We start from the raw sequence: 25,910 nt of genomic DNA, 5'->3' as shown, positions 1-25,910 counted from the left end.
ACACAAGTGTATTTTGATTCTGAGCTTTGACCACATGGCAAGATGTAGACCAAAGTGCGGAAAACTTACAAAATGTTGTTTTCCCATAAAAAAAAGAATAATCGACAGAGACGTTTTACAGTTGACTGTTGTTATAGAAAAACTCATATCAGTACTAATAAAGCATCAGTCACAGCCTTGGTTTTATATAATGCTAAATGACGTACACTTTATTTTTGTCCTTTTAGTACATAACAATCATTTTAGAAACATAAGACTCCTCAGGAAACAATCTACCAAGAACAAAAATATTTACAAACAGAAATGCAGAGGCTGAATGTACAAAAAAACACTTAGTGCGACCCTGTGGGGAAATTAGAAGACCAGTTATATATAAAAACCAAAACAAAGAACTGTTCCACTTGTAAGTGAGAACTGGGAACTGGCCCAACATCAACATACTTCCCAGGTCTGAGTGAACAGTAGCTGGATCTACGGTGAACAGAATAGAACAATGACACCTCAGTCTAGGAAACAACTAGCTGTTAAAGTCACCAAAAATAGTAGCCTACTCACCTCTGCTTGTGTTCAAACAAAATGAAAAGGTCACTTTTACAAAATTCTACGTTTTTCTAAAGACTTTGCTGAAATGTGCACGAAATGTTGAACAGAGAATTTCTTCTCTTTTTTTTGTTCAGCTCACATGAAAATAAAGTTGCATTACACGAGCTGAAAGTCGTCGGAGAATTTTGCAAAACCTTACAGGGCTCAGCACTACATAGTAGTGTTTTTTTTCTTTTTTCCGTCTTTCTTCTTCCTGCGTCTCTTTAAACAACCGCGTGAAGATGCAGCTCTATGGCTTCTGGACTGGAAGCTGCTGTAGATGCAGGGGAAGCGTTCCTCTCTGCATGCCATAAAACACCTCCCTGAGGAGTGACAGGGCATAAGCAGTCACAGCCCAGCAGCCATGCTCAAAGGCTTCCGCGCCGCTGCAAACACGAGCAAGGCGAGGCGAGAGCCCCGATCTCAACGGTTACAGGAAGTCCGTTCCGTCCACGTAGGGACAGGATTCACCAAATCAAGCAGTCTGGGTGTCACCTAAAGGCACAGCGTCTAAACCAAACAAGACATGAGCACTGGAGGAATGTTTGCAGGGAAGATACGAGATAGCAGCTGATATAAGCATAGCTTAATACATCTAAAGTGATGCTCAGAAAAGGTTATTCATGGGTTTCCACAAATATACAGAGTATAAAAAATGAGGGCAGTGAGAGGCTAATTTTACAGGCAAAAAAATAAAAAAAAAGGTTTGTGTGAAACATAAATAAACAGTAGGCAGTAAAACTGACAGTAAGACCCCTTTTACATCGCTGATAAGGTATAAAAAAAAAGAACCAACAATCTCTCTGCTTCTTTACGTGGATTACCAAAAGGAAATGGATTAAACGCCATCATATATTATAAATATTCATGGTTGTGTTTGACCCTGACTTGCCCTTTAAGGCTTGTCACTTGAAGTGCTTTCGACACTTATCTACATTCTTGTTTATAATACTTATATAGAAAGTCTTTTTTTTTTTTCAAACCACATTTAAAACAGTCAATCGGTTCAATCACTACCCCAGGGCAACTTTTGAAATGTATTTCTAATACAGCTTTTACCGTTTTGATGGCACTTATGAGAAGCTAAGAGAGAGAAAACTAAAAAGCCGCTGAGATACATAAAAACAATAAATAAAATAAAGGAATTCCCTTCGACAAATCACTTTCTTTTCCTCTTATCTACTTTTAAAATGTTAGATTTTAGGATAGTGTCCCTAAGTCTTTGACATTAAAGACTTGGTTTTCTTCATATATTTTTAATAATAAAAACAAGTCCATCTGTAACAGAATTACTTCATTAAATTGCCTGCTGTTTTTGCAGACAACAGATAGTTCCCTTTATTTTATTTTATTTTTTTTTCTGCAAAGATTACTAGCAGACGGTCCTTGTGACAAACACTGTCAACCTAACTCCAATGAAAATCTTGGAAACAGGTGGACATTATAAAATCCAAACGGAGCTTGACAGTCTGTCCACAGATCCTTTTACCAAAGGTCCCTTAGTGAGCAGAAGCCAGAGGGTCTTCACGCAAACACCTGCATCTTGCCGCTTGCCTCTGGAATTTGGGTAATCTGGGTCTGGTTGGGGACAGTAACCGCCGGGCTTGGGGTAGAATCTGACCAGTCGGAGACGCAGTGAGGAGAAGGACTGGACCAGTGCTCAGGAGACTCTGGAGATGGGGTCAGATAGGGATGCTCACTGGGCAAATTGTGGTAATGCTTGGGTGTAGCATCTAATGTGGATGTGTAGCTGTGCTGGGAGGGAGGGGTTGGGTAGTCCTCCTTTCCTGCAGTGCCGGCACTGGACTGGGATGGAAGAGGCTGAGGGGGCTGGGATGCTTGTGTCGCTCCTTGGCTGGACTGAGAAGGAGGCTGTGAGGGTTGCTGAGGCAGCTGCTGCTGGAAAAAAGATGGTGGGGGCTGTGTGGTCTGAGGTGTTGGTGGAGTAGAAGTGCTGATGCGGGTCATGTTTTGCTGATTGGGGATGCTGTGATTAATGAGCTGCTGTTGTTGCTCAGCAATCGAAGGCAGTTTGACTGGACTGATGGTGGGTGTGGAGGTAACAGGTGTAGGCTGCAGCATTTGGCTGCGGTACAGCTGCTGTTGGTGCATCAGCATGTTCTGCTGCTGCACGGCTGAACTCTGGGGATGCATGCCCGCCTGGCTGTTTTGCACAATATTCACAATCTGCTGGCCGCACTGGGACGAAGGGGCCATGTGGTTGTGCCAGTCAAAGGGCACACTGACGGGACTGACGATACCCATGTTGAGCCCCATCTGGCCTGAACTCAACACATACCCGTGATTGACATCTGAAGGCATAGAGACACGACCCTGCAAGGACATTGCTCCCGCTCCAAGGTCATTGATATGAGCAAGAGAAACAGCGAAGGGCCCCCCACCTTCCAACATGCTGCTATGTACCATTGGGGTGTTTGGAACCGACATGGATGAGTGGAAAAGCCCGGGTGACTGCATGGTCACAGGAGAAGTTGGGTTGGTCATATAGCCAGCATTGCTCGCTCCACCGTGTGGTGAGTCCAGTGAGTCAACTGGGGATAGAGTAACTGAGCTATCCAATAAGGCACTCTGCATGTCCAGGCTTAGCTTCTTGTTGCGGGGCTTAACTGACTCTTTCATGCTTGCAGCATGCTGGCTTCCCAGACTTACCCCCTTTGCCCCAGGCCGGCGATTTTTCTTGCCCTGTGGTGTGTTTTTGAGGCTGGGAAGGAAGGCACTGGGAGGGCACATGAGTGGTGACAGAGTGTGCCCGCCACTGAGGTGATGTCCAGCCCCTCCGTGGCCCTGGGGACTCCTTACTGTGTTATACTCATCAAGAAGCTGCACAATGTCGTGGTGCATTCGCTCCTGAGCAATGTCTCTTGGTAATCTATCCATGTGGTCAGTAATTTCTCTGTTTGCAAAGTGAGCCAGCAGCACCTTCACAGCTTCGCAGCTGCCCTCACGGGCTGCAAGGAAGAGAGGAGTTTCCTCCTGACAAAGACAGGCACAAAAGAAACTGTTAGATGCAAAATCCCAACTCTAAAAAATGCAGTGAAATCACTCAAAGACAGCACAACTCATGCCGTACCTTTAGATCTTGCATATCTTTGTTTGCACCATTCTTTAGCAAGGCTACAGTGGCATCCACATTGTTGACAGCTGCAGCCCAGTGCAAGGCAGATTTACCTTAAACAGACAACATACATCAGGAATAAATATCAGGTTTTTTTTTTTAAACATTAAACATGCAAACATGTGATGGATCTTACTCGAAAATTGTAATTGCTTACCCAGTTCGTCAACAGAATTGACATCTGCATGGCAAGTGATAAGCTCCTCTACCATGCCCTCCACTGCCAGCCGTGCAGCCAGGATTAGAGCGGTGGAACCATCATACATGCGGGCGTCTAGGTCTGTGGCGCGATTCCGGATCAGAATCTACAGTTGAAAGAGAGTCTTGTCAGTCTCACTGATACGTGTCATGTTAATGAGTAATGAAGCAATTGGATTAGTGTCTGCATACCTGGAAAACCCCCTGTGCATCTGCAGCCACTGCAGCGTGTAGTGGAGAGCGTCCTGTGTTGTCTTGAGCGTTGGCGTCAGCCCCAGCATCCAGCAGCCTCTTAGCAGCATCAGCTCGGGCGTAACGAGCGGCCAGGTGGAGGGCCGTCTCGCCGGTGCGGTCTGTCTGAGCGGCCAGAGATGCACCCTGGTATATCAGATCGGAGATGATGTTGGCAGAACACTCCTCACTCTCCTCCTCCTCTGCCACCTCAGACTCTAAGCCGCCTCCACAGAAGGACGCCAGCATCAGTGGTGTAAAACCATCTGAAGAAGAAAAAGAATTAGGATGTTGATGAAGATTATTTATTTAAACTCATTAAAATTCACACACAGAAGAAAGCTGAGTATGTAATAAGTTTCCTACTAACCTGGGCCTCGGACATTTACATCCATGCAGTCACTTTCAAACTCTCCCTGAGGTGGTGTGAGGGCCATAGTAGGTGGTACACGGATGTCTGCAGCTGCAAGGTGATGCTGTGTCCACTGTCTGCAGTCCACTGCATCTTCACAGTCTGAGAGCAAGCTCGGTTCTTCAACCTGAGTTTATAGTGACATGCATTCTGATGACTTCTGTGCATGTTTGCACAGCAAAGACAACTCGTGATATAAAGGGATGTGTCAGTAACCTTGATTCTTTTTGGCTCAGGGCAGTCTGGATCCATCCACTGGTCACTGTGATCTCCAAGAAGAGATTCCTCCACTGTTTTTGGCATGTGTCTGTTGAAGAAGATATTCCATTAGGAAAGCAATCCCAATGCAACCGTAGTCATAGTCAGAGCTCACATTTATACATGAAAGAACTTACTTCATTCCAAGAGCATCCTGGCCCACAGGTTCTCTGCGGTTCTTGTTACTGCTCGGTTCTTTTTTGAGGAAGAATCCCTCAGGGAACCAGAGGGTGCTGTGTTCCCTCTTCCTGCGAGTCATCAACATGCCTATCGCGAGGAGGACCAAAATGAAAAGGGACCCCATTCCTGCAAACATTAGCTGGACCCATGTTGGCATTTCCACATCTGGAGGTTGGATCTTTTCAGCTGCAGTGAGGGAAAAAAAATGACAAATGTAGTTGTGCCTGTTTTCAAACATGTTCTTCTTCTGTTAGTTGAGCCAAACTCACCTCGGGCTGTTTTCAGGGGATAAGGAAAGCGGAGGTTTTCAACTGCCGACAAAGCTCCCAGATACTCTGCAGCCCTTTCAGCTGAAGGGAAGCATTCCTCGGAGCCCTGTGAACACATACGGTTGTCCAACTCCAAGTAAACAATGGACCTGGGAAACAAAGAAAGTTGTCAATGCAATGTAGTTTACAAGAAAAGGCAAACAGCTTCAACATTTATAAGGACTGACCCGATAACCTCCTCTTGAGGTTCTAATTCCCGTTTGAAGCGTCCTTCCCGGCGGGTGTATGGGCGGATCAAGGCTTTTCCATTCTGGTCCAACTTGAAGCGCACCGAAGTGCGCAGGATGATGCTTAACTTATGGAGAAAAGCTGAGCTGGTGCGGAGAAGCTCATCTGGAGGCAGAAGGACTACCAAAACCAGGACATCATCAACAATGTCTTCTGGAAACTTTCCACCGCAGTCCATGCCATCCCAACCACACTCCTCCGTGAAGCAGCCCTCGTCACATTTGCCATCAGCATAGTGGTCGAGGCAATATGTTTCATAAATGGGACTGAGGAAAGCAAGCACAAGGATTAGATTAACTGCCTGCTGGTTCATAGAAATGAAGACAGAAATCTCTGTTAGTGAAGTTGAACTAACTTGCAAACTTTTTCTTTGTTTCGGCAGTCAAAGTTGTCATACAGACAGTCTTCGTTGTTGCAGGCCTCATCACACTGGCTGTTGTTGAAGACACGCCAGCACATGGGGTTTGTGCAATTGGCCCAGGGGTTCATTGCCAGGGAGCAATCCCCTCCATCCCAGCGGCAAGCAAATGTGTTGCATTCCTTATCACAGACGCTGTCATTGGCTTTGCGATGGCAGTCTGACAGAGGACACGTGGGCACCTGAAGCACAAGCGACTTGTGCTCACACCGTTTCCCAGCCCAGTCCTTAGAACATTGGCAGCTGAAGTAAGGATAGCTGGTCTCTTCCGTGCAAACCCCTCCATTGCGGCATGGTTTGGAGGAACATCCCTCAGTGCTACGGTGCTGACACTGGGGGCCGCCATAGCCTGGCAGGCAGCTGCAACGTGCCCCCCTGGAGGTAAGTGTGCAGCTGCCGCCATTGTAGCAGGACAGTTCCCGACAGGACATGCTTCTCTCACAGTTTGGACCGATATATCCCTGAGGACGTACATGAAGTAATGCACTTCTGTCAGTCTTTTTGTTTAGTGGCACAATCATTTTGTCATCAGAATAGTTAAAGTGTGCAAAGTGAATAAATAGACTTACAAGCTGACATGTGCAGGTGTATCCAAGAGGAGAGCTGCTGCTTACAGAACAGGCTCCTCCATTCTGACATGGCTGAGACTCACAAACGCTGAACTTGTTCTGACACCTGCGACCTGGAGACACAGTGTCGATGTTAAAGCCACTTTACCTAGACATCCAGCACTTTGAGAGGATGAGGAGAAGGCCTTTTCCTCACCTGTGAAGCCAGGTTTGCAGACACACTGGTAGTCATTGGGTAACTGTATGCAGTCAAAGCTGTTAGAAGGACTGCAGGGGTTGGAGAGGCACTCGTTTATGTCTCCCTCACATCTTTCTCCCGTGAAACCAGGGGGACAATTGCATCGATAACCACCCACTCTGTCCACACAGGTGCCGTTGTTCAGGCACTTCGGGGGAGCATTGCGCGGCCTCACGGGGGTATTACAGTCGTCTTCATTAATCTCACAGAGAACGCCTGTAAAAGAATGGATGATGGGTATTATTTCTACAAAGTAGATTTGGGTCTACATTTTCTCTAGCGTTTCTGCTTGCATACCCAGTGTGCCAGGAGGGCAGGAGCAAATATAATGCCCCACTAGATCGATGCATGTGCCTCCATTCTGGCAAGGATGAGATTGGCACTCATTGATTTCTCTCTCACAGTTCTGTCCCATAAAGCCTGGCATGCACTGTAATGACACCCACGTGACAAACACACACTCTTAAAAACATGTTAAAACACTAACCGAGCAATGTGGCCATGAAGAAAAGAACAACTGAACTCACGTCACACTGATATCCACCAACGTAAGGCCTGCAGGTGGCGCCATTACGGCAAGGTTTGTCCTCACAGTGGTCCACTTGACTTTCACAGTAGCTGCCAGTGTAATCAGCAGGACATTTGCAAAAGTGTGTATTTCCAGTGTTGACACAGTGACCCCCGTGGTGACACAATTCATCTGTTTGGATCCCTAATTAAAGATTAAAAAGCAAATTTGACTGAAATTGCTTCTTAGGAGCAGAAACTCGCAGACAAAAAATGAAAATACCTCTCTGCCGAGCAGCTGTCTCACAAGAAACTCTGGGGATGTCGCAGTAATGTCCTGACCAACCGTTTTTACACTCGCAGGTAAAAGAAGCATCGTTTTGTCTGCAGCGACCTCCATTTTGACATGGAGAGGAGCGTCTACACCAGTCAACTGGGGTCTGAAAAGGAAGAGACCAATGGAAGCTTTGAGAAATAGTGTGAATAAAACATGAACTTCCTAAAGCTGAAGCTGCCTTGGGGGCGGCTGAAAAGATTTTATCCTGTACCTGGCAGCGGTTGCCAGTATAACCTTTGGGACAAGTGCAGCGGAAGGACTCCAGGCCATCTTGACAAACGCCTCCATTAAGACAAGGCTGGGAGTTGCATTCATTGACTTCGTATTGGCAGTGCGACCCAGTGAAGCCTGAGCGGCAGGTACAGGAATAGCCATTGATTTTATCTGTGCATGTTCCTCCGTTGAAGCAAGAGCTGCAGACACAAGTGAAAGCAGGGGCTTAAATTTTCCAGCTTCTTTAGCATTCTCATTGATACAAAACACAAATACAAACGCAGGTTGAGCACAAGAAATTCTCTGAGCCGAAAACTCACCTTTCAGTACAGTCGGGGATGTTTATTTCGCAGTGGATGCCGGTAAAACCGGGTCGACATGTGCACGTGTAGGAGTTGACATAGTCTGTACAAGTACCTCCATTTTTGCAGGGGTTACTCTGGCATTCATTGATCTCCAGAGCACACCGGGATCCTGTAAAGCCTGGCAGGCAGCTACAGTGGTATGAATTCACACCGTCTGTGCAGGACCCACCACTTAGACAGGGATCTAGTGGAGCAGAAGGAGAGTGAAACTTAAGTCACATCCAGTAGTGATTATCAATCAGTTTTTCCTTAACTTTACACATCCACTTACTAGGAACACAATCATTGATGTCTGTTTCACAAGTGAGTCCAGTAAATCCTGCTCTGCAAGAGCATACGAAACCTCCGAGCGTGTTAGTGCAGGTCCCACGGTTTTTGCAGGGGTTGGAAATGCACTCATTCACATCTATGTTACACAACTGACCTGGAAATTACAAAAGATGGGAAGGATTATACGTGACTCAAAAAAATCACAAACAGATTTACCGTGCAAGACGATTTTGAGCCAAGTTTCCTAACCTTGCCACCCTGGCTGGCAGTTGCACTGATAGCCCAGATAGTCAGCCGTGTGGGTACAGACTGCATGATTGGCACATGGGTTAGGGGAGCAAGGGGTGAGGACCTCTGCACAAGTGGGTCCGCTGTAAGGAAGCTCGCACACGCAGGTGAAACTTGCCACACCATCCACACATGTGCCTTTATTCAGACAGGGGTTGGATGCACATTCATTGATGTTCACCTGGCAGAGGTTACCTATGAAACAACAGTGACAATTTAGCAAAAAAGCTGACAGCATGTAGCTTATTTGCATGCTATACTTAAATGCACCACTAGAGGGAACCAAATATTTGTTGTTCAAGTTGAAGGTGATGGCAACATTTTACTTGGGTCTTTTAGAGAATTTCACTATTTTTTGTGCCACCTTTGAAGTTGAAAACTAATGAATGCTTGGCTAAAATTCTTACCTATGAAGCCTTGGCGACACTTGCAGGTAAAACCGTTTAATTTGTCAATGCATGTGCCAGCATTCTGGCAAGGACTTGGCAAACAATCGTTTCTATCCAGGTCGCAGTTCTTCCCCACCCATCCAGGTTCGCAGTCACAGCGGTAACTGAAAACAAACAAGGGAGATTAGACAATCTGAAAGATGCAAGTTTGGAAATGTCAGCTGGCCATGACATACCCATTGATATCCTCTCTGCATGAACCATGGACACAGGGGCTGCTGCCACATTCATCTACCTGGGAGTAACAGTATGGGGGTTTGAACCCCTCAGGACACAGGCAGTGAAATCCATTCTCTTCATCAACACATGTTCCACCATTCCTACAAGGGCTGGAGGCGCATTCATCTATTTCCACATTGCATTTCGGACCTTGTTGAGCAAAAAAGAGTTTATCAGTATGATCAGAGTAAAAGGGTTATTTTTGCCATCAGCAATGTGTGCTTTGAGTTGACGGTATACCAGTAAAGCCAGGCTTGCAGACACAATCGTAGCGGTTGATGCCATCTTTGCAGATGCCATAATCACAGGGATTACTGGCACAGTCGTCAAAGTTAATCTCACAGTTTGTACCTGAAGTGAAAAGACCAGTAGATTACATTTTTGCATAAACATTTTTGAATTTACAGTGCAGGTTGACAAAAGTAAATAAACTGTTAGGATATCAACATCGACACAGAAAAGAGAATATCTTCAGTCACTGGTTTATTAATAGTGCCTAGCAATTTTTTCCCCCCACCTGAGGTTCCATGCTGACACTGACAGATGTACTTGTTGACCAGGTCTACACACTTTCCAGAATTCTGACATGGGTTACTGTGGCATTCGTTGAGTTGATTCTCACAGCGATAGCCTGTGTATCCAGGATCACAATTACATGTGTAGCTTGCAATTCCATCTATGCAGGTGCCATGGTGGCATGGATCTGGCTGGCAGTTGTTGATATTACTCTCACAGAGAGTCCCTTCATAACCTGAGAAGAAAAATGGACAGTTAGGGTCAGGGACTTTTGCAATCTGGAACCCATTTGGCTCTTTTCATATTTTTATGTACGTTTTTATCTATTTCTTGTAGATTTTCTTTCTTTTAAGTTGTCCCTCTCTTCCTTACTTTTTGTGATATTCTCAGGTCAGCCCTCAGTGCTTCCCAAACAAACCCTGCCTGTGCGTCGAGCAAGGCTCTATCTTGCTGTGGTATGTCTCTAGTGCAATTCCGAGATGGGCAAAGCAGTAAAGCAGGACCCTACACAAGCCTCCCAGTCCTGCCTTTGTTCTCAGTGGTGATGGGAACAATGGTCAGCTCCACGTCAAACAGGCCCACTTCACTCAACACAAGGGGCCCACAAACACAGCAAATACCAAGCAGCTGGCCACTGAAACAATGAAGTAAGCTCCCCCGTAAGTGAAGGTGCTAACCGTATTCAGCAGCATTGCAGACAGGCAGCCAATTTTATGCATCCATAACAAAGTCTACATAGATTTCAGTGTTTTTAAAGGTGTACATGGCTAAATGTGATTAAATGAAAGTTAAAAAGCAGCATAGGGTGTTGCATTTGGGTTTAAAAGATGAACAGATGTCGGGGTAATGACCATGGCTCTTTTCTTAGCAACCGCTGGTCCTTAGTGACCCCATGATCCTGAGAGCCAATGATGGAAAGAGGGGGATTAGGGGCCTCAAGTTGGTCTTCTTGGACAGAAGACATAAAAATACATCTCACCCCCAAACACTGAATGCTTAACAAAGACCAAACAAGTGATTAAGGATCATCTGCTCCTCTGCTTGGGGAGATTTCTTTAGTTTTGTTGTGTCTAGGCATTATCCACTTACAGCCACTACCTTGAGACTTTTCTTACCTTCAGCACAGCGGCACTCAAACCCATTGGGCCGATCGTGGCATTTTGCTCCATTCTGGCAGGGAGTGCTAGCACACTCGTCTATGTCGATTTGACACATGGTGCCGCTAAACCCTGGGACATACAAACACAAAGGTTAGGGGTCAGACAGACGGTCCAGTGAAAGGGTCCACACTTAGGTCAGAGGGCAGTTCTACTCTTCTTAGGAGGGCAGAGGCCTTTGGTGAGGTTAGTGATGTCTGGCTAAGGTAGGGGTAGAAAATGCCTCGACTGGTTAACGACGTGCCATCTGTGCATTAAACAAGTAGTGAACAGAACAACACATTGAGCCGTTTTCTGAGAAAAGAACATGAACAGAGGCTCATCTGAGAAAAGGGTGAAAATATCGAACAATAACTACTATAATAATAATTGTTTTTATTAAAATCCTTATTTCTCTAAAAGAAACTGAACAGGCTCGAATGACAGTACTGGGCACGGTGCCCAGGAAAGGATGAATTGGTAGCACACTGCTCAGTTGATTAACAGTGTCAGGATAGTTTGTGGGTGTTGTTGCTTTGGCTGCTAAAAGGGGGGCTTCGGGGAGACGGTGGGATTGTTTTCTCTTTTGGGGAGCCTCCCTCCTCCTCCTCTACTGCCTGCATCAGCTCCACTGGCTCAATAGCTAGATAGGGGGTGGAGGGGGGACGTCTGTCCCAGATGTAAATTGCGGACCTGGAAAAGAATCTCATTAACGGGACTGCTGTCCCCCCCACCGCCATCACCACCACCACAGTTAGATGAGGGAGACTGCTGTCCCTTCCACATTCCACAGAGGAGGGAAGCGGGGGTCACAATAGTGCCTTTGTTCAGGAAGGAGGATAGGCAGCCCTTTGGGCCTGCCTATTTGTACAAGTGGTAGCTCTAAACAGCGGCAGGCAGAAACAGCAAGGCTGAACCTCCCTTCTGGGGACATTGAAATTTTGGATTTCAGGCTTTTCCTATTGTTGACTCAAAATGACAGATATGAAATGTAACATTTTGACAAACGCACCTGGTTGGCAGGTACAGGTGAAGCCATTCACCGTGTCGCGACAGACGCCGTCATTTACACATGGGTTGCTTTCACAATCATCAATGTCCGTCTGACAGTAAGTCCCCGTGTAGCCTGGAAGAAAGAAGTTCAACATGATTTCATTTTCTCGTTTTTGTTGCTGTTTGGCTATGCTAAGACTGGGCAAAGCTTGGAGGGAGGGTAGGCTGGGTTGAACAGTGAATAGAATGTATATTAAACTCTGAGGAGATTTGGCACAGATCTCTGTAGAGCTTTAGATCTTGAAGCGACTCAGTGTTCCCACTCCACTAAAGTTGAAATCGCTGCACCCTGCTGTGTATGGAACACTGACCCCTCCCGAGGTCAGTGTCACATTGACCAGATACATGTTATACATTCTACATTTGCAAGCCATTGAGGCAAACCTGAATGTGAATGGGACTTGCCCCTGGGAGAGGCTAGCATAGAATCAGAAATAATCAGCGGCTCCACATGAGCTTTGCCAGGCTAACTGATGATGAGGAGGGAGATGAGGAAGGTTCCGTCTCTGGAAAAGAAGGGGGAGGGAGGGGTCGGCTCTGGGAAAAAGCCTCTTTCCCTCTCTGTGTCTATGAGGGGTGCAAAGTGGAACACAGAGGGGCCCTATTGTTCGGCTCCATTCCCACCACTCTACCCCTCATTAGTATTCACAGCACACTCCTCCCCCTAACTGCTCAACCTCCCTCACATTTAGTCCTATAGACCCGACTCCCAGCTCTAATTTGTATAGCTCCCAAAACCCCAGGATGCATGTAGGACTGTGCGTGAGAGTTTCCCTGTGTTTTTGTCGCAGAGTGTCCAGACTATTCCAAACTAATGCCCCTTCATCTGTACAGTGCAGTGAAGAGTGCAAAGATGTGCTTGAGCACCTTCAAAGTGGGGGTTTCCACAATGCTCTAAGAGGAGCACCTGAGTTCCAATTAAACATTTAGATGTTAAACTGTTCTTATAAAACCTTTTTGTTGTCATTGTAATTATTTTCGTTATGCACCCAGACTCTGACAATTTTCAATTAAACCTTTTTTTTTTAACTTCATGGATTTGGTTCAGTTTGTGTCATCTTTTCGCTATCAATCCACACAGGCATTTGCCACACAAGCAAAAACACACAATTTTATAGTAGTTAACTGCAATGTAATAAGAACCTCACATGATTAAAACAGCATTATAATCCTCAAGTTTGACAATCTAAAAGTGTCCCCAATGTTTTCCAAAAGAGACAATGCTGTTGAGTCTTTCAGTGATGGAAGTCAGGAAAACAGGTGTCTAAAGTGATAACGTTTCAGGAAAGGAACGCTTTCCCTCTCTCACTTCTAAACATCCCCACATTCACAAAATGTGAAACAAAAAAGAAAGAAAGGATAAGATCTGAATACCAGACTCTGAAATACAATGAGGATGATTGACCGAACTGAAGACAGCTGTGGATTTTTATCAAATGAACATTGGCACATTTGTAATGAAAAATATATTTTTCACCTAAACAACATGTCAAATGGGATAATCAAGCAATGCAATAACAAAAAAAAACCTTCTAATGTCGGGCTTCTTAACAAGTTTGATTACCTGGCATGCAAATACAGGTGAACTCTCCAATGCGGTCCAAGCAGGTGGCATCATTCTGGCAGGGCATGGAAAGACATTCATTGATGTCAATCTCACAGCGAGGGCCTGCATATCCTCGGCCACACTGACACTGGAATGAGCCCTCTGTGTTCACACATTTCCCAAAATGTTCACATGGGTTTGCACCTGTTAATAGAGGATAACAACACCAGTCAATGAAAATAGGCTATAAACCAAAGTATTTTACTGCAACCCTTATATGACGTCATTGGGGAAACTTACCAATGGAGCATTCATCCATGTCCTGGTTGCAGGCTCCTCCCACAAAGCCAGCAGGACAGGTGCAAATAGCTCGGCCATTAAGGGGGTTGGTGTCACACACGGCGCCCTCATTACAGGGGTTGCTGACACATGCATCATCAAGGTGACACAGCAAACCTATGAAAAGAAATCACATTAAGAGCATAAATTCCACATTATGGAGGTGCTGCAGTGAAGACGGAACCAAATGATGTTTACCAGATGTACTCACCTGTCTTTCCAACGGGGCACTCGCAGAAGAAGGACGCCACACGGTCATGGCAGGTGGCCCCATTAAAGCATACGGCTGTTGCACAGTCATCAATGTTTTCACTGCAGTCATCTCCAGTCCACCCATTAACACATACACAAGTATGTCCGCCAATTGTGTTGAAGCAAGTGCCCCCATTGTGGCAAGCATTGGGTTGCATGAGACACTCATTGACATCCTCTGCACAGTATTGTCCTGCAGTGGTTAGATGGTAAATTGGATCAACTTCAGTTTGATTTGAACTGATATTTTGGACTTTTTTTCATTGGAGACATACCCGTCCACTCTGGGGGACACTGGCAGTTGTAGGTATTGACTCCATCCACACATAATCCTCCATTCATGCACTTGTGGCCTGGACAGTCATCCACATTTTTCTCACAGTTGTGCCCCTCAAACCCTGGGTAAATGTAGATTTGTGTTATGATCCACAGAAAGAGCTGCAAACACCAACTGGGAGTTTATCAAACATTCAGTCGTCCTGCTTCTGGACAGTAAACATTTTTTTCCTTTTGACCTTGAGTCAGATTTTCCCACACAAAAGAAAGCGTGGAGCAAAGTGTGCAGTAAAGAAGTTCAAAAGGTGTCATTTTATTTACATTTTCCTTTGACTTTTCCCACACTGTGCCAGGAACGGCTGTGACTTCTGCCTTCTTCAGAGGTCTGCACCCCTCTACATGTTTGCTTGTTTTATAATCTCTCACAGTTTCAATGACTTCCTCTCTAGCAGGAGACATTTCCTGTCAGTTCCCCAGTGGGAACCAGAAGGCTCATAAAGTAAATTCCTTCTGTTGTGAAAAGAACTGAGTGGAGAGGACTACAGGCATGCCGCCTCTTCAACTCTCCCATCATTCTATCTCCTAACAAAATCTATTTATAGCAGATGGGAAACTGACTGTAGACAGAAGACTAACTCCCAGTAACATCTACGTCATCTTGCTGAGAAAACCTATAAAGGTATACATCTTGCATCAGGAGATGAGAAAAGTGAATAATGTATGTTGTTTTATGAGTTATATTACCTGGCAGGCAAGCACATTCATAAGAGTGGTCGCTGGTCTGTCGGCAGGTACCCCCATTAAGGCACTGAGATGGGGCACAGGGTAAGGTGGGCACCTCACATATACGGCCACTATATCCTGGTTGGCACTGGCAGCGGAAGGATCCCTTCATGTTAATGCAGAGGCCATTGTTGAGACACACACCAGGTTTGCGGCACTCGTTTATGTCATTGTGGCAGTTTTTTCCCTGGAAGCCAGGTGGGCAGGAACAGTTGTATTGGTCATTCCAATTAACACAACGGGCTCCATTGGCACAGGGACTGGTGGCACAGGCATCAATGCGGGAGCAGTCTTGACCTGGGTTTTAATTACATGTTTAGTTCAAACAAAACTCTTAACTCTTACATGGTCTTTCTAAAATGGAGTCTTACCTGTGAACCCTCTTCGGCATACACACGTGTATTGTGGGATACCTTTGACAACCTGGCTCTTGCAAGCGGCCCCATTTTGACACGACGATTGAGAACAAGGATCTCGGTACTGACAAAGGGAGCCAATGAATCCAGGTCGACATCTGTATAAATATGTTAGCAAACACACAGTAGGTTGTTTAAACAAGTTTGAGTTAACATAAAGTAATAACTAGAATGCATAAAATATGACAGCACAATGACTGTAAATTGTAGATCAGTATTCATCATGCTCAAGACTGGTTTATCAGGTCTCCACTGGCAAGACTTACTGCTTGACTCATCCCTTCAACAACATCCCTGAGACCTGAGATGACTTTGTTTTGAGCCAGTTTGCCTCATAAGTACAAATCATATAAGACGTTACTCAATATTCCAACTTAAGGGAGGACAGAGATTTCATACTGTTGATTGTTTTGTTCATTAGGAAGGTTTGGACATTTCCAGAAGGCACATCTCCTATTCCAATGAAAGCAACATTCCTCTAATGGTGCAATTGTTCTGCATTGCAGTTCTTTTTTTGTCGGAGAAAAAGGATCACATCTAGAGATTGCGATCTTAACAACTTTAAACGAATCCCAACACAAGAAAAACACAGGTTGCACAAAGCAATCTTTAACAGAATAGACAAACAGCTGTGTTATTTGTGTGAAAGAACGTTTCCTCCTCCAACTGACTGTAGTATGACGAAACAATGCAATATTGCACAAAAATATCTTGCTCACAAGGTGTGTCACTTTTGAATTACACTTGGTATAGGTGTAGCAGTATGGTGTATTTGTAAGATAAATTAGTATTGTTTCACATGTGAAGGAACATTGAAGTCTATCTGCAGGGCTCTCGCAGAAACAGGTTCGAAGGAGATCAGCCAAGCCTGTAACACTACACCCACAGTGGGACAAACCCCCTCTTCAAAAGTAATGTTTGATGCTGGTGACAGGGCAGTGACACCTGGGTTCTGGCCTGCCCTTGGCCCAAGTCTCCTCTTTCACATGAGAGAACCCTTTAGGCAAGGTAAAAGAGGGTTTTGTTTGTTCCCATAAGAGTATAGTTGAAATGCTAGGCAGTTTATCCTTTGAACCAGGAAAAAGAAAGGCTCTTCCTAATCTATTTGCCTCATTAATTTTTTGTTTTAACTCTGCAGATTTAACAATTAAACTGAATAACCAGAGGAGTAAGAATCAATGATTGACAGGAAATTTACTTAACCCAGATTTTACAAAAGCAGAACTAAGACAGTTTTTTTTTTTTGTGGAAATGAATAATTTGTTAATATTCTACGATTTTTGTGAGGTTTCCTACGTCAAACCAGACTAAGTCAACTGAAGCATTTTTGGGTAGCTGGGCTCAAACACCCATGCTGAGAAACAGCCTGCAGTTACAACAGCTTCTCTTTCCATCTCCTAAATCTTCTCTGAACAGCAGCTTGGCTCTCTCCTGAAACAACTCCCTTCTCTCGTGTGCTGAGAGGTCAGATGTCAGAGGTCCCCCAATCTGATTGTGATGATAATGTCACTCAGGCTCCAGAGTGTGGAGTGCTTCTGCTCTACAGCAGTAAATTCCTTTGAGAAGGTCCGATTGGAAGACATAGCAGTAGTACAGAGTGGTTTAGTCCAGCAAGAATGCCATGTCATATTTTGGTAATCTCCAGTTCCCTGCACTAAAAACATGACACTCACTTTTAGAGCACAGTTCTTGTTGCCCTGACAACCTCACAGATGAACAAGCAAGCCCTCCACCCAACCAATCACCTCCTTCCCTCCACCCATGGTCCCTATGGCTATTTGTCATGGTTTGGCTGGGTTTATTTAGAGGGAAATTAACTATGTCTGGAATCCAGGGTGTCACTGAAAATGAAACACAAATGTGGCACAAAGAAGTCTTTGAAAGCACTGATGACCAAACCTGCTCAAAGAACTGAAACAAAGAATCTCATATTTTCCTGGAACCTCTCTGTACTGTGGGCAATTGAGTGCAGAGGGAAGCTGGACATCTAAAATCCCTACAAGCTGTTGTTCCACTAATACCAAACTGAAAAAAGAAAAACTAAGTGAAAAAACATGAGGGTCCTTTAACAAAGATCATAAAAAGTATTTGGAATACAAGTGTGTTTTGGTTGCAAAATAAGAGGATTGCTGTTTATTCTCCTAAATTGGTAAATATGTGTGTCTAATTCTGTGTGAGGAATGAAGATAGTAGCAATGCCTGATAAATCACTTTTCTCTCCGAGAATCGCGTATCAAACCAAGCAGCCAAAACACACATTCTTTTGTCTAGACCTGACTCACTGCCAGCATGCTACTCCCATAACACACAAACCAGAGGGATAACGGTTCTGAGTTTATGAAAAACATGCAGCCTTGTCCAAGATCACCTTTTATGCATTCAAGAATAAACAGTTCTTCCTTAAAACTTGTAGATTCTAGTACAGACAGAAGCAGATGGCAATGTAATGTAAAAGCTTTTACCCATGACTCTGTTTGTGCCGGATGTGAACGGCAGGTGCAGGCTGCTATTGTGCAACAGGCTTCTGAGGCATATGTTGTGGTTGTCAACATTTGACCTTTGAGGAAGAGAGTACAACATTTGAGGACGGGGTCTTAGGGTGCAGCACAGAGACAGCCAGAGTGGGTAATCGTTCCATGTCAACACATGTGAGGGTATTCGCCAGCTGTGATCCTGCCACCTGTCCACATCTGTCAGAGAACCTCTGTGCGTCTGGCATGAACTCCTTCTGCCAGACTTTTAAGCCTCAGCAACTGTGCAGATTTGCCCATGGGACTATCATCCAACACACATACTGAACAGCATCAGCAGCAAGCTCACTCCAGAAATGTTGCCATCTTTCACAAATGACATGCATTGGCAATTGAGTCTGTTTCACCACACATTAATCAAAACTGTTGCATAAAAGGCACCACTGCAACCAACCAAAACACATGCAACAATTATTGCACACCAAGCACAAAGAGGGAAAACTTACAACCATTTTCAGCTTCTGAGAGAAAGCATGAAACCTGGGACCCACTGAGGAAATGATATAGTAGAATGAGAAAAGACATGGTAATGGATAACAACACATTTTCTACCTTTGGAAAAAACAAAACAATCTCATTGTCTGTGCCGATCGTCTCACTGTACTGCGTCAAATAAGATCATCGTTGGTGTTAAACCCTTTGATTTATATGACTAACTTCTGTCACCTACACTTATGTAATACAATGCCAGTTTTCCTGCTTTTTGGTTCATCTCAACAGAGCAACTCGAGCTCATCCTCTTACACACAATGGTAGCCAATCTGCCAGAGGTCAGAAGGTGGCTCACCTGTGAACAAAGAGGCTGTAATCTCCGGCACGGTTCAAACACACAGTCATGCTACACAAAACAACCAGTTCAAAAAGCCTTCTTAACCCGGAGGTACTTCCGATGTAGAAAATGGGAGAAGACCAAAACAGGCCTTTTTTGTGATGACCCGACCTAAATGAATGAGAACTTCACAGAAATACCACAAAGTAAAACTACTTCATTGTGATTAAGAGCTTGTTAATTCCAAACTCTTAATCAAATTGGAGGCCTTAAACTTCGCTCATTTTTTTTTTTCTTTTTGAGGATGAAAATGGTTTTGGGAAAACTCTGATTCCCTCGTCATAGCCTATTTCCACCCCCCCCCCCTTTTGTTTTTTTTGCACAATCAAACAGGAACCAGACCGAGTCCTTTATGGCAGTCTGCACTGACACCACACTGCCAACAGGAGCCCATGGTCACCCCCCTTTATCAAACAGTCTCCTCTGCTGTACCTTCTCCCTGCAAAGAGCCAGATTGGGGGTTGGGAAATGTTTTGTGGCCCAAATAAAAGAACTAAAGTAGTCTAAACTCCTTTGTATAAAAGTGTTGGGGGGTGGTTGCTGGGGGTAGGGAGAGTTTGAGTGAGAAGGGGGCAACTAGTCTTTCAAGGCCTGGGCTGTAGCTTGGCAACAGTAACCCATGGTGAAGCAGCACCAGGGTGCGAAACAGAGGCCGATCAGAGACAGTTTTGCAGGGACAGTTGGTTCGGTTCAGAGCAATGGCTGCCCCCCAAATGCAGGTAGCTTAGCTTGGTGGCAGTGATCCAATCCAGAAGGGTCATCCTCAGTTCTAATCAAGTCCAAAATCAGTTGTTTGTCTCTCTACCAAAGAAAAGTCTTTTAAAACTGTTTTGATAAAGAGTGGATAAAGAGCAAAACAATCTCTACAGACCTTCCAGAGCACCTTAGTACAGCTATTAATGTACGGTAACAAAGGAAAAAACAGAAAATCTTTCAAAATAGCGAGAACTGATGTGAATAGTTCCCACCCCGACACTTTCTCCATTCAGAGCTGAAGACGCAAGAATAAAAAACAGAATTCTATGATGCTGCCAGACATTTTCTTGGACTCTACACATTCCCTGCAATGAGACACAGAAAATCTCAGTGATATTGCTGTAAAAAGAAACAGACACATGCTTGCAATTTTATTGCTTTACTTGTAATTCACATGTGATGTTGAACAAATCAGAATCCAATGTCAGTGTAGAAGAATCCTCCACTAACATTTTTCAAATAGCAATGAGTTTGCCCATAACCACGTTGCATGGATCTCAGGGTTGAGGTCTTCAGAAGCATTCTCCTGTGAATACAACCACAAACCCCACCCTACCACCTAAAGCAAACCAGATTTTCACTCAACTTTGAAACTAAAAAGACTGTTTTCTCAAACAAAGCAAGTAGGATTTTGTAACCATTAGGCTTTGCATCTTTTCTGCGTTTTAGAAAACACCTTTTCATGTGTTGAAATTCACTTTGTAGCAGATTTTCTGCACATGAGGGATGAATGTCTGCCACAGCATTTGATTAACCATGTCCCTCACTTTAAACTGTTGACAGAAATTGTCACAGAGATTGAGACCAGCATAGACTCCTATACGCTTCCAAATCTGAAAGGAGTCTTGTTTATAGGGCACTTACAGAGGTTCTTTTTGATAAGTTAAGGAAAACAGCCAGAGAATGCTCACTATCTCAAGTGCCGTCACTTGAAGGAGGACTGGAGATTTGAAACTAGGCTGTCTGATGGACACACTAAAGCAAAACTAACATATACTCAAACAAATTTACAATATAGTAACTAGGAAGCCTTTTTTTTCCCAAAAAGGGTGTAAAGAATTCCCTAATGAAAAAAGAAAGACTCGCAAAATATGTGGGGAAAATCAAGTTGTTTGAAGTATGTCTGCCCATGGAAAAGCAAATGCTTTCTGGGCTCATTTAATAATAGACCCATCCAAAAACGGAGGGATGGAAGAGGGAAATTTTGCAGGCAGACTTAAGTTATTCCAATCAGACCTGCCGGAATATCTCTGCAGAAATGATTGTCTCTCGGATAAGAAGAAACAGCCAAGGGATGAGACTTCAAAGACAAGCTTATCCCCACATAAGACCAATGTTGATTACTACAAGAAAAATGGAGATTCAAAATGATGTTTACCTTCTTACACACAACAATGGAAAAGCTTAAGCTACTTTTTTCCCTGTTATGTGAGGGAGTACCAGTTTCATCTTTGTATTCTGAGATGAACAGCTATGTTTAACGTAATTACACACAAAAATGGGATTTTGATGCGGAGGCAGGGAGCAATGTAATAAAAAGTAGCAAGATATGAGTAAAACTGGGGGGCATTTAGGCCTTGGTAGGCTCAATAAGCTGCAAAAGCTGCTGAGATAAGACAGGATGTGCGTTGTAGAGAGGTCAGAAGGCAGCACTTCCTTTGACAGGGCCTGGGAACCACAGCTATTAGTCTTCAAACATGACCCAAGCAGAAGATGGAACATTGAATTCAAATCTTGAACCACTTTGTCAGACACATCTTGATGGATATGAGCATTGCCATTTGTTTGAATCTCGTTGGTCTGCAGAGCACGGGTTTTCTTGGGTAACGACTTGACAATAGTCCATCTGCCTGACAGGGCAGCATGAGTAATGTGGGCTGGATGTGGCCTCACAAAATTGCAGGGTAACAAATTGCAAATCAAACAAGTCAGTCCAATTTCCAATGAGACTGGGCTAACAGTGTTAAAGGCATTCCTGAAGGGGCAAAGAGGGTGAATGGATGGGAGGTAGAGACAATACCCTAAAAGCACCACAGGGAAAGGAGGAATCTTACTAAGCATTCCTTTCTAATCCACCATAAAGATGCCAAAGAAAACACTAGCCCCGAGGTGCCGTAAACTAAACTAACATTATTTTCCGTCTCACTGATGTTGCCTGTGAGTAAATAGGTGCCTTTCCATCTGTATTTCTGCCTCACTTTTTATAGTTATTAGCTATGATTTAAGAACAATGGATAAGGTAAATATTTTGCATTTTAACCTAAATGAATGACGCTAACATCTCCGCCAAAAAAAGGTCTAATGTGCTAAAAGTTAAACAAAGTTATAATTCTTTCAACTCCAACAACTTTAGTCCAAATTGTTTGGTTTTTCTGCTCCGTATCAATGTCAGACGTGTCCTTTTTAATTATGCTTTTAAGAGGCTGGAAGTAGCTTTGGGTCATGACTAAACATCTACGATTTATATGCTGACTTTGCTACCAAGGCCAAGGGCGAAACATTAATAACATAAAGTGGACAACTGTAGTTATTCATGCATCGCAGACCAGAGAGGGTCCATGTTTATTTCCACTTGGCTTTGGGATCTGAGAGGAAGGAGCTGCTTGTAATCTGTGGTCGTCTGCTGAGCTCCAAATGAGGATGAGTCGCAAGAGGTGGTAAAATATTCAGAGAGAGAGAGAAAGCGACCCCTTTTTTTGCTGCATTGTGAGAGAGGCAACATGTGCTAGAGGGACTGTGGGCTACCGGCCTCATTCCTCCACAAGCTTGTCTCCCGCAGTATGGGGGCGACTGACTGCTCAATGGCAGCACCTGGCCCTCTGCTTTCCCTTTGTCAGGATCTGACTTCACTGGATTACCATCACAACATCCACCAGCTGTCCTATATGCAGTAGCCCCCGTCGTTGACTCCCCTCCTCCTACCCATTCCCTACCCCCAGTTCAATCCCTCCAGCTGGATCCACTCTGAATGACACCCTCTCGATCTGCCTAATTATCTCCTCTCCAGAAATGCTGTGGCCATCTCCACGCCACACACTTCTGCTCACAGGGTGGAGCTGAGAGCCAAAGGCCAGACTTCCTGACTGCTCACCTAGAAGCCAGCGTTCTCTGTGACATTTGAAGCCAAACACTGTCAGGCGCAGACATTAAAGCAAAGGCTGGGATTCCTGGAAGATATTTACTGTTGAAGTGATAAAACCACAGTTTACTACTTTGGTAGCAGTCATATTCCAACTAAAGAGCTCAAGACAACGACCCGCTGACACATCTTCATGACAACTCAGGTGTTCCTCAATACTCAAACAGCACACAAGTCCTCATTTTGAATCAATAGAAAAGAAAAAATAAGTGGTTGCAACAATAATTATCTGCCTTTTTAAAACCAAGATTTAAAAGCTTCTAAAAAACGCAATTATCTAATACACAAATGTGATCTGAAAGCTGTAGAGGGATAACTAGCATGGTTTAATTGGCGGGAAAAGAAAAGATATATTATTATCTGGGAAATTATTGATGGTCCTTCCCACATGCATTTGTAGAAACACATTTTTGTTACTTGAGAAGCCATTTCCTGTAACACAAATTAAATGGCACATTAGCTTGACAATAAGCAGAAGCACAGAAATATGCCCCTCCACAAAGCAGTGGGGTTGTTCTGTGGGGCAGCAGATTGTCCTGACATTGTGTTTTCGAAATTCCTCGTAAATGCCAGAACATTTATCTGAATCTCTATTCTGTCCAACCCCCCCCCCCCCCCCCCCCCCTCGCTTTGCTGTGGCCTTTCTTTTCGGCCTCCCTCCACTCACTTCTGTGGTACCAGGTTACAACCAGGTATCTGGGGGAAGAATGGATCTTTTCTGCTGTTTTTGGATCTCCCATTTCTCCATGTTCCCATGGGAAGGGGTGGGGTGACTCCAGCACTCATAGGACTGGTCTGACCACTCTCATGTGTCCACGCTCCGCTCCAATGCTCCGCACCTCTATGGAACTCTTTCTATGCTGTATCATTTGAGCCCCCATCTATTAAATTTGTTTTATACTCTAATTACTCCTATTCATGGTCCAGACATAGTGATTACATGCTCCTTAACACATGTTCAACTCAGCATTAACATATTAAAAAAATATTCATATACAATCTACAGAATGTTCAAATTAAAAATGTTCCTATAAATTTGGTTTGAAAAGATTTCACTGAATCAATGACACATTAACCCGATGATACCTGGTCAGCTAATGATTGAAAAAAGTGGGTGGTGTTTCCTTGATTCACCTGCAGTCAAGTTACACATTAGCTAGAGTGTAAAAGCTACAACTCAAGTACAAAGACTTAAAACTCTTGAGCAAATGCGCTTCAACTTGCTTCAAAGTGCTTTTATGGTGTTGGTTTGACATTGACATCTTCAAAATTGTAAAATGAAAGCAACTCATCAATAAACCAGGACATTTTCCATCTACAGGGGAAAGCTAGCAAACTGTGAACCTTGAAGTCCACCCTTTTCATCTGAAACACTCAAGCATGTTTCCTTCACTTTAAAGGCTGTTAGAAAGGGCAAATGACTTCTGGGCATAACACTGTGGGCTACTTAACTATATCAATGTAAAAGGGTTTGTCCAACCCCCTTCATCGATTTGAAAACCAAAGCCTCATCCGTTAGAACAGACCAGAAACAAAGTCAAATTATTTTAGAAAAGTTTAACATAAACTCACATTCTGGGTCAAAACTTAACTAAGTCATGAAAAGTGTTAAAATATTGCACTATTTTAAATAAACAAGTGAAAGAAGGAAAAGGGATTTTTCTCAAAAACCCTGCAAGACACAAGGACATCAGCCAAAAGGTTTGAGGCTTGATGGTGCTCATCTTTGTAAATGGAGCCAATTTGTCAAATCTTTCAGACATCAGCCAAGTTGTGCATGCTGCAAAAGTACAACAGCACAAAAAAAAAAGATCTGACATGCTACAATGATTGCTTGAGAGTAAAAGTCACAACTTTGAGATTTGACAAACCTAATTGCAAATAACCAGTTTGCATTTTATTTGACATTATTAGAAAACTCTTTGAGAGAAACCATACAGTTATCCCAGTGCATCTTTTAAATGAATAGCAGACTATATTTCACACTTACATGCAGGATGAATCAATGCATGTCCCTCCATTTTCACAAGGTGTGTATCTATCTACACAATGGAACCCTGTGGGGGGAAATGGAATTTTGTTAGAAATCCACAACTGATAACAACATCTACTTATACTTTATATAAATCAAAATAATGAAAAGGTTACAAAAACCATATCTGAATTCTAACAAAATCAACACCAATCTACTACAGCAGTAATAAAGCATCTCTTCAGTTTTGTCTTAGAAATTGTCCGATAAGGGATGCTGACTGTCAGACTGCATTTTTTTAAAGAGATTTTTCTGACATTTTAAAAACATACTAAGTGTTTTATTGATATCTTAAGATACTACAAAGAAACATGTATATATTTAAACTCAATTTAATTAAATTGTGCCAGCAAACTGCTATTTTCTTTGGCTGCTTCTTTAAAACGGCCTTAAAAACTTCTTCTATTTAAATTTTTAGAAAGGAAAACTAATAAAGAGTGCAACTAAACTGAAGAAACCAAGAAGAAGTGAAGAAAAAGAAAAGCTTAGTAAAAAACAAAGTAAAATTCAGTGATGAGACGCCGGTACCGCTGTCCGGACATGTCCATCACACCTGTGGATCCAAAAACCCGCTTAATTCATCCCACATAAGTTACTTCATCTAACTTACCCTCTCCGACGTTCATAAAGAGTAAAAATGACAAAATAATCCATGGAATATGTCCTTCCATTTCTGAGGAATAGTTTCCAGCGTTTCGAGTAGAACTTTCAGTTGAAATACATCCTTTGTTGTTACTGGTACAAAAATATGGATCCAAAGGGATTTTTTTTTTTTAAAGCTATTATAATATAACGTTTTTGCCGGAAAGCGCAGCGTTAATTCCCGGTCCCGACCCTCAGCAGCGCGACCACTGCTGTGATTCTCCTTCCACCTCCTAA

At 43.7% G+C, this 25,910-nt stretch overlaps 1 protein-coding gene across 1 annotated transcript; it reads right to left on the bottom strand.

Annotated features, from left to right (window-relative positions):
• Positions 1-775: 775 nt before the first annotated feature.
• LOC101162450 (neurogenic locus notch homolog protein 2) lies at positions 776-25,910 on the bottom strand. The gene is made up of 33 exons (XM_011478062.3): positions 25,642-25,910; positions 24,990-25,056; positions 15,700-15,842; positions 15,290-15,625; positions 14,545-14,667; positions 14,229-14,462; positions 13,979-14,134; positions 13,697-13,882; positions 12,092-12,205; positions 11,059-11,172; positions 9,945-10,178; positions 9,668-9,778; positions 9,385-9,577; positions 9,167-9,312; positions 8,721-8,954; positions 8,473-8,625; positions 8,157-8,385; positions 7,835-8,036; positions 7,570-7,726; positions 7,307-7,491; positions 7,077-7,209; positions 6,738-6,995; positions 6,542-6,654; positions 5,910-6,433; positions 5,494-5,820; positions 5,267-5,415; positions 4,955-5,183; positions 4,776-4,866; positions 4,518-4,686; positions 4,109-4,413; positions 3,876-4,023; positions 3,674-3,771; positions 776-3,576 (listed from the first exon to the last, which is right to left on the bottom strand). The coding sequence occupies exons 1-33, from the start codon at positions 25,700-25,702 to the stop codon at positions 2,107-2,109; spliced, it is 7,392 nt and encodes a 2,463-aa protein (XP_011476364.1). The 5' UTR covers positions 25,703-25,910; the 3' UTR covers positions 776-2,106.

Source organism: Oryzias latipes, chromosome 8, assembly GCF_002234675.1.
Source record: "Oryzias latipes chromosome 8, ASM223467v1".
In the NCBI taxonomy this organism is placed as follows: Eukaryota; Metazoa; Chordata; class Actinopteri; order Beloniformes; family Adrianichthyidae; genus Oryzias; species Oryzias latipes.
The sequence above is the reverse complement of the archived record's forward strand: the minus strand, read 5'-3'. Positions and strand labels throughout refer to the sequence as shown.

What these genes read in the sequence shown, in the direction of transcription:
- LOC101162450 (XM_011478062.3), bottom strand. Translation starts at nt 25,702, where the DNA reads ATGGAAGGACATATTCCATGGATTATTTTGTCATTTTTACTCTTTATG. An exon ending in CTTTATGAACGTCGGAGAGG is followed by an intron (nt 25,057 to 25,641) that starts GTAAGTTAGATG and finishes TTCCCCCCACAG; the next exon opens with GGTTCCATTGTGTAGATAGA. An exon ending in CTGCAAACCTGGCTTCACAG is followed by an intron (nt 6,655 to 6,737) that starts GTGAGGAAAAGG and finishes CTGTGTCTCCAG; the next exon opens with GTCGCAGGTGTCAGAACAAG.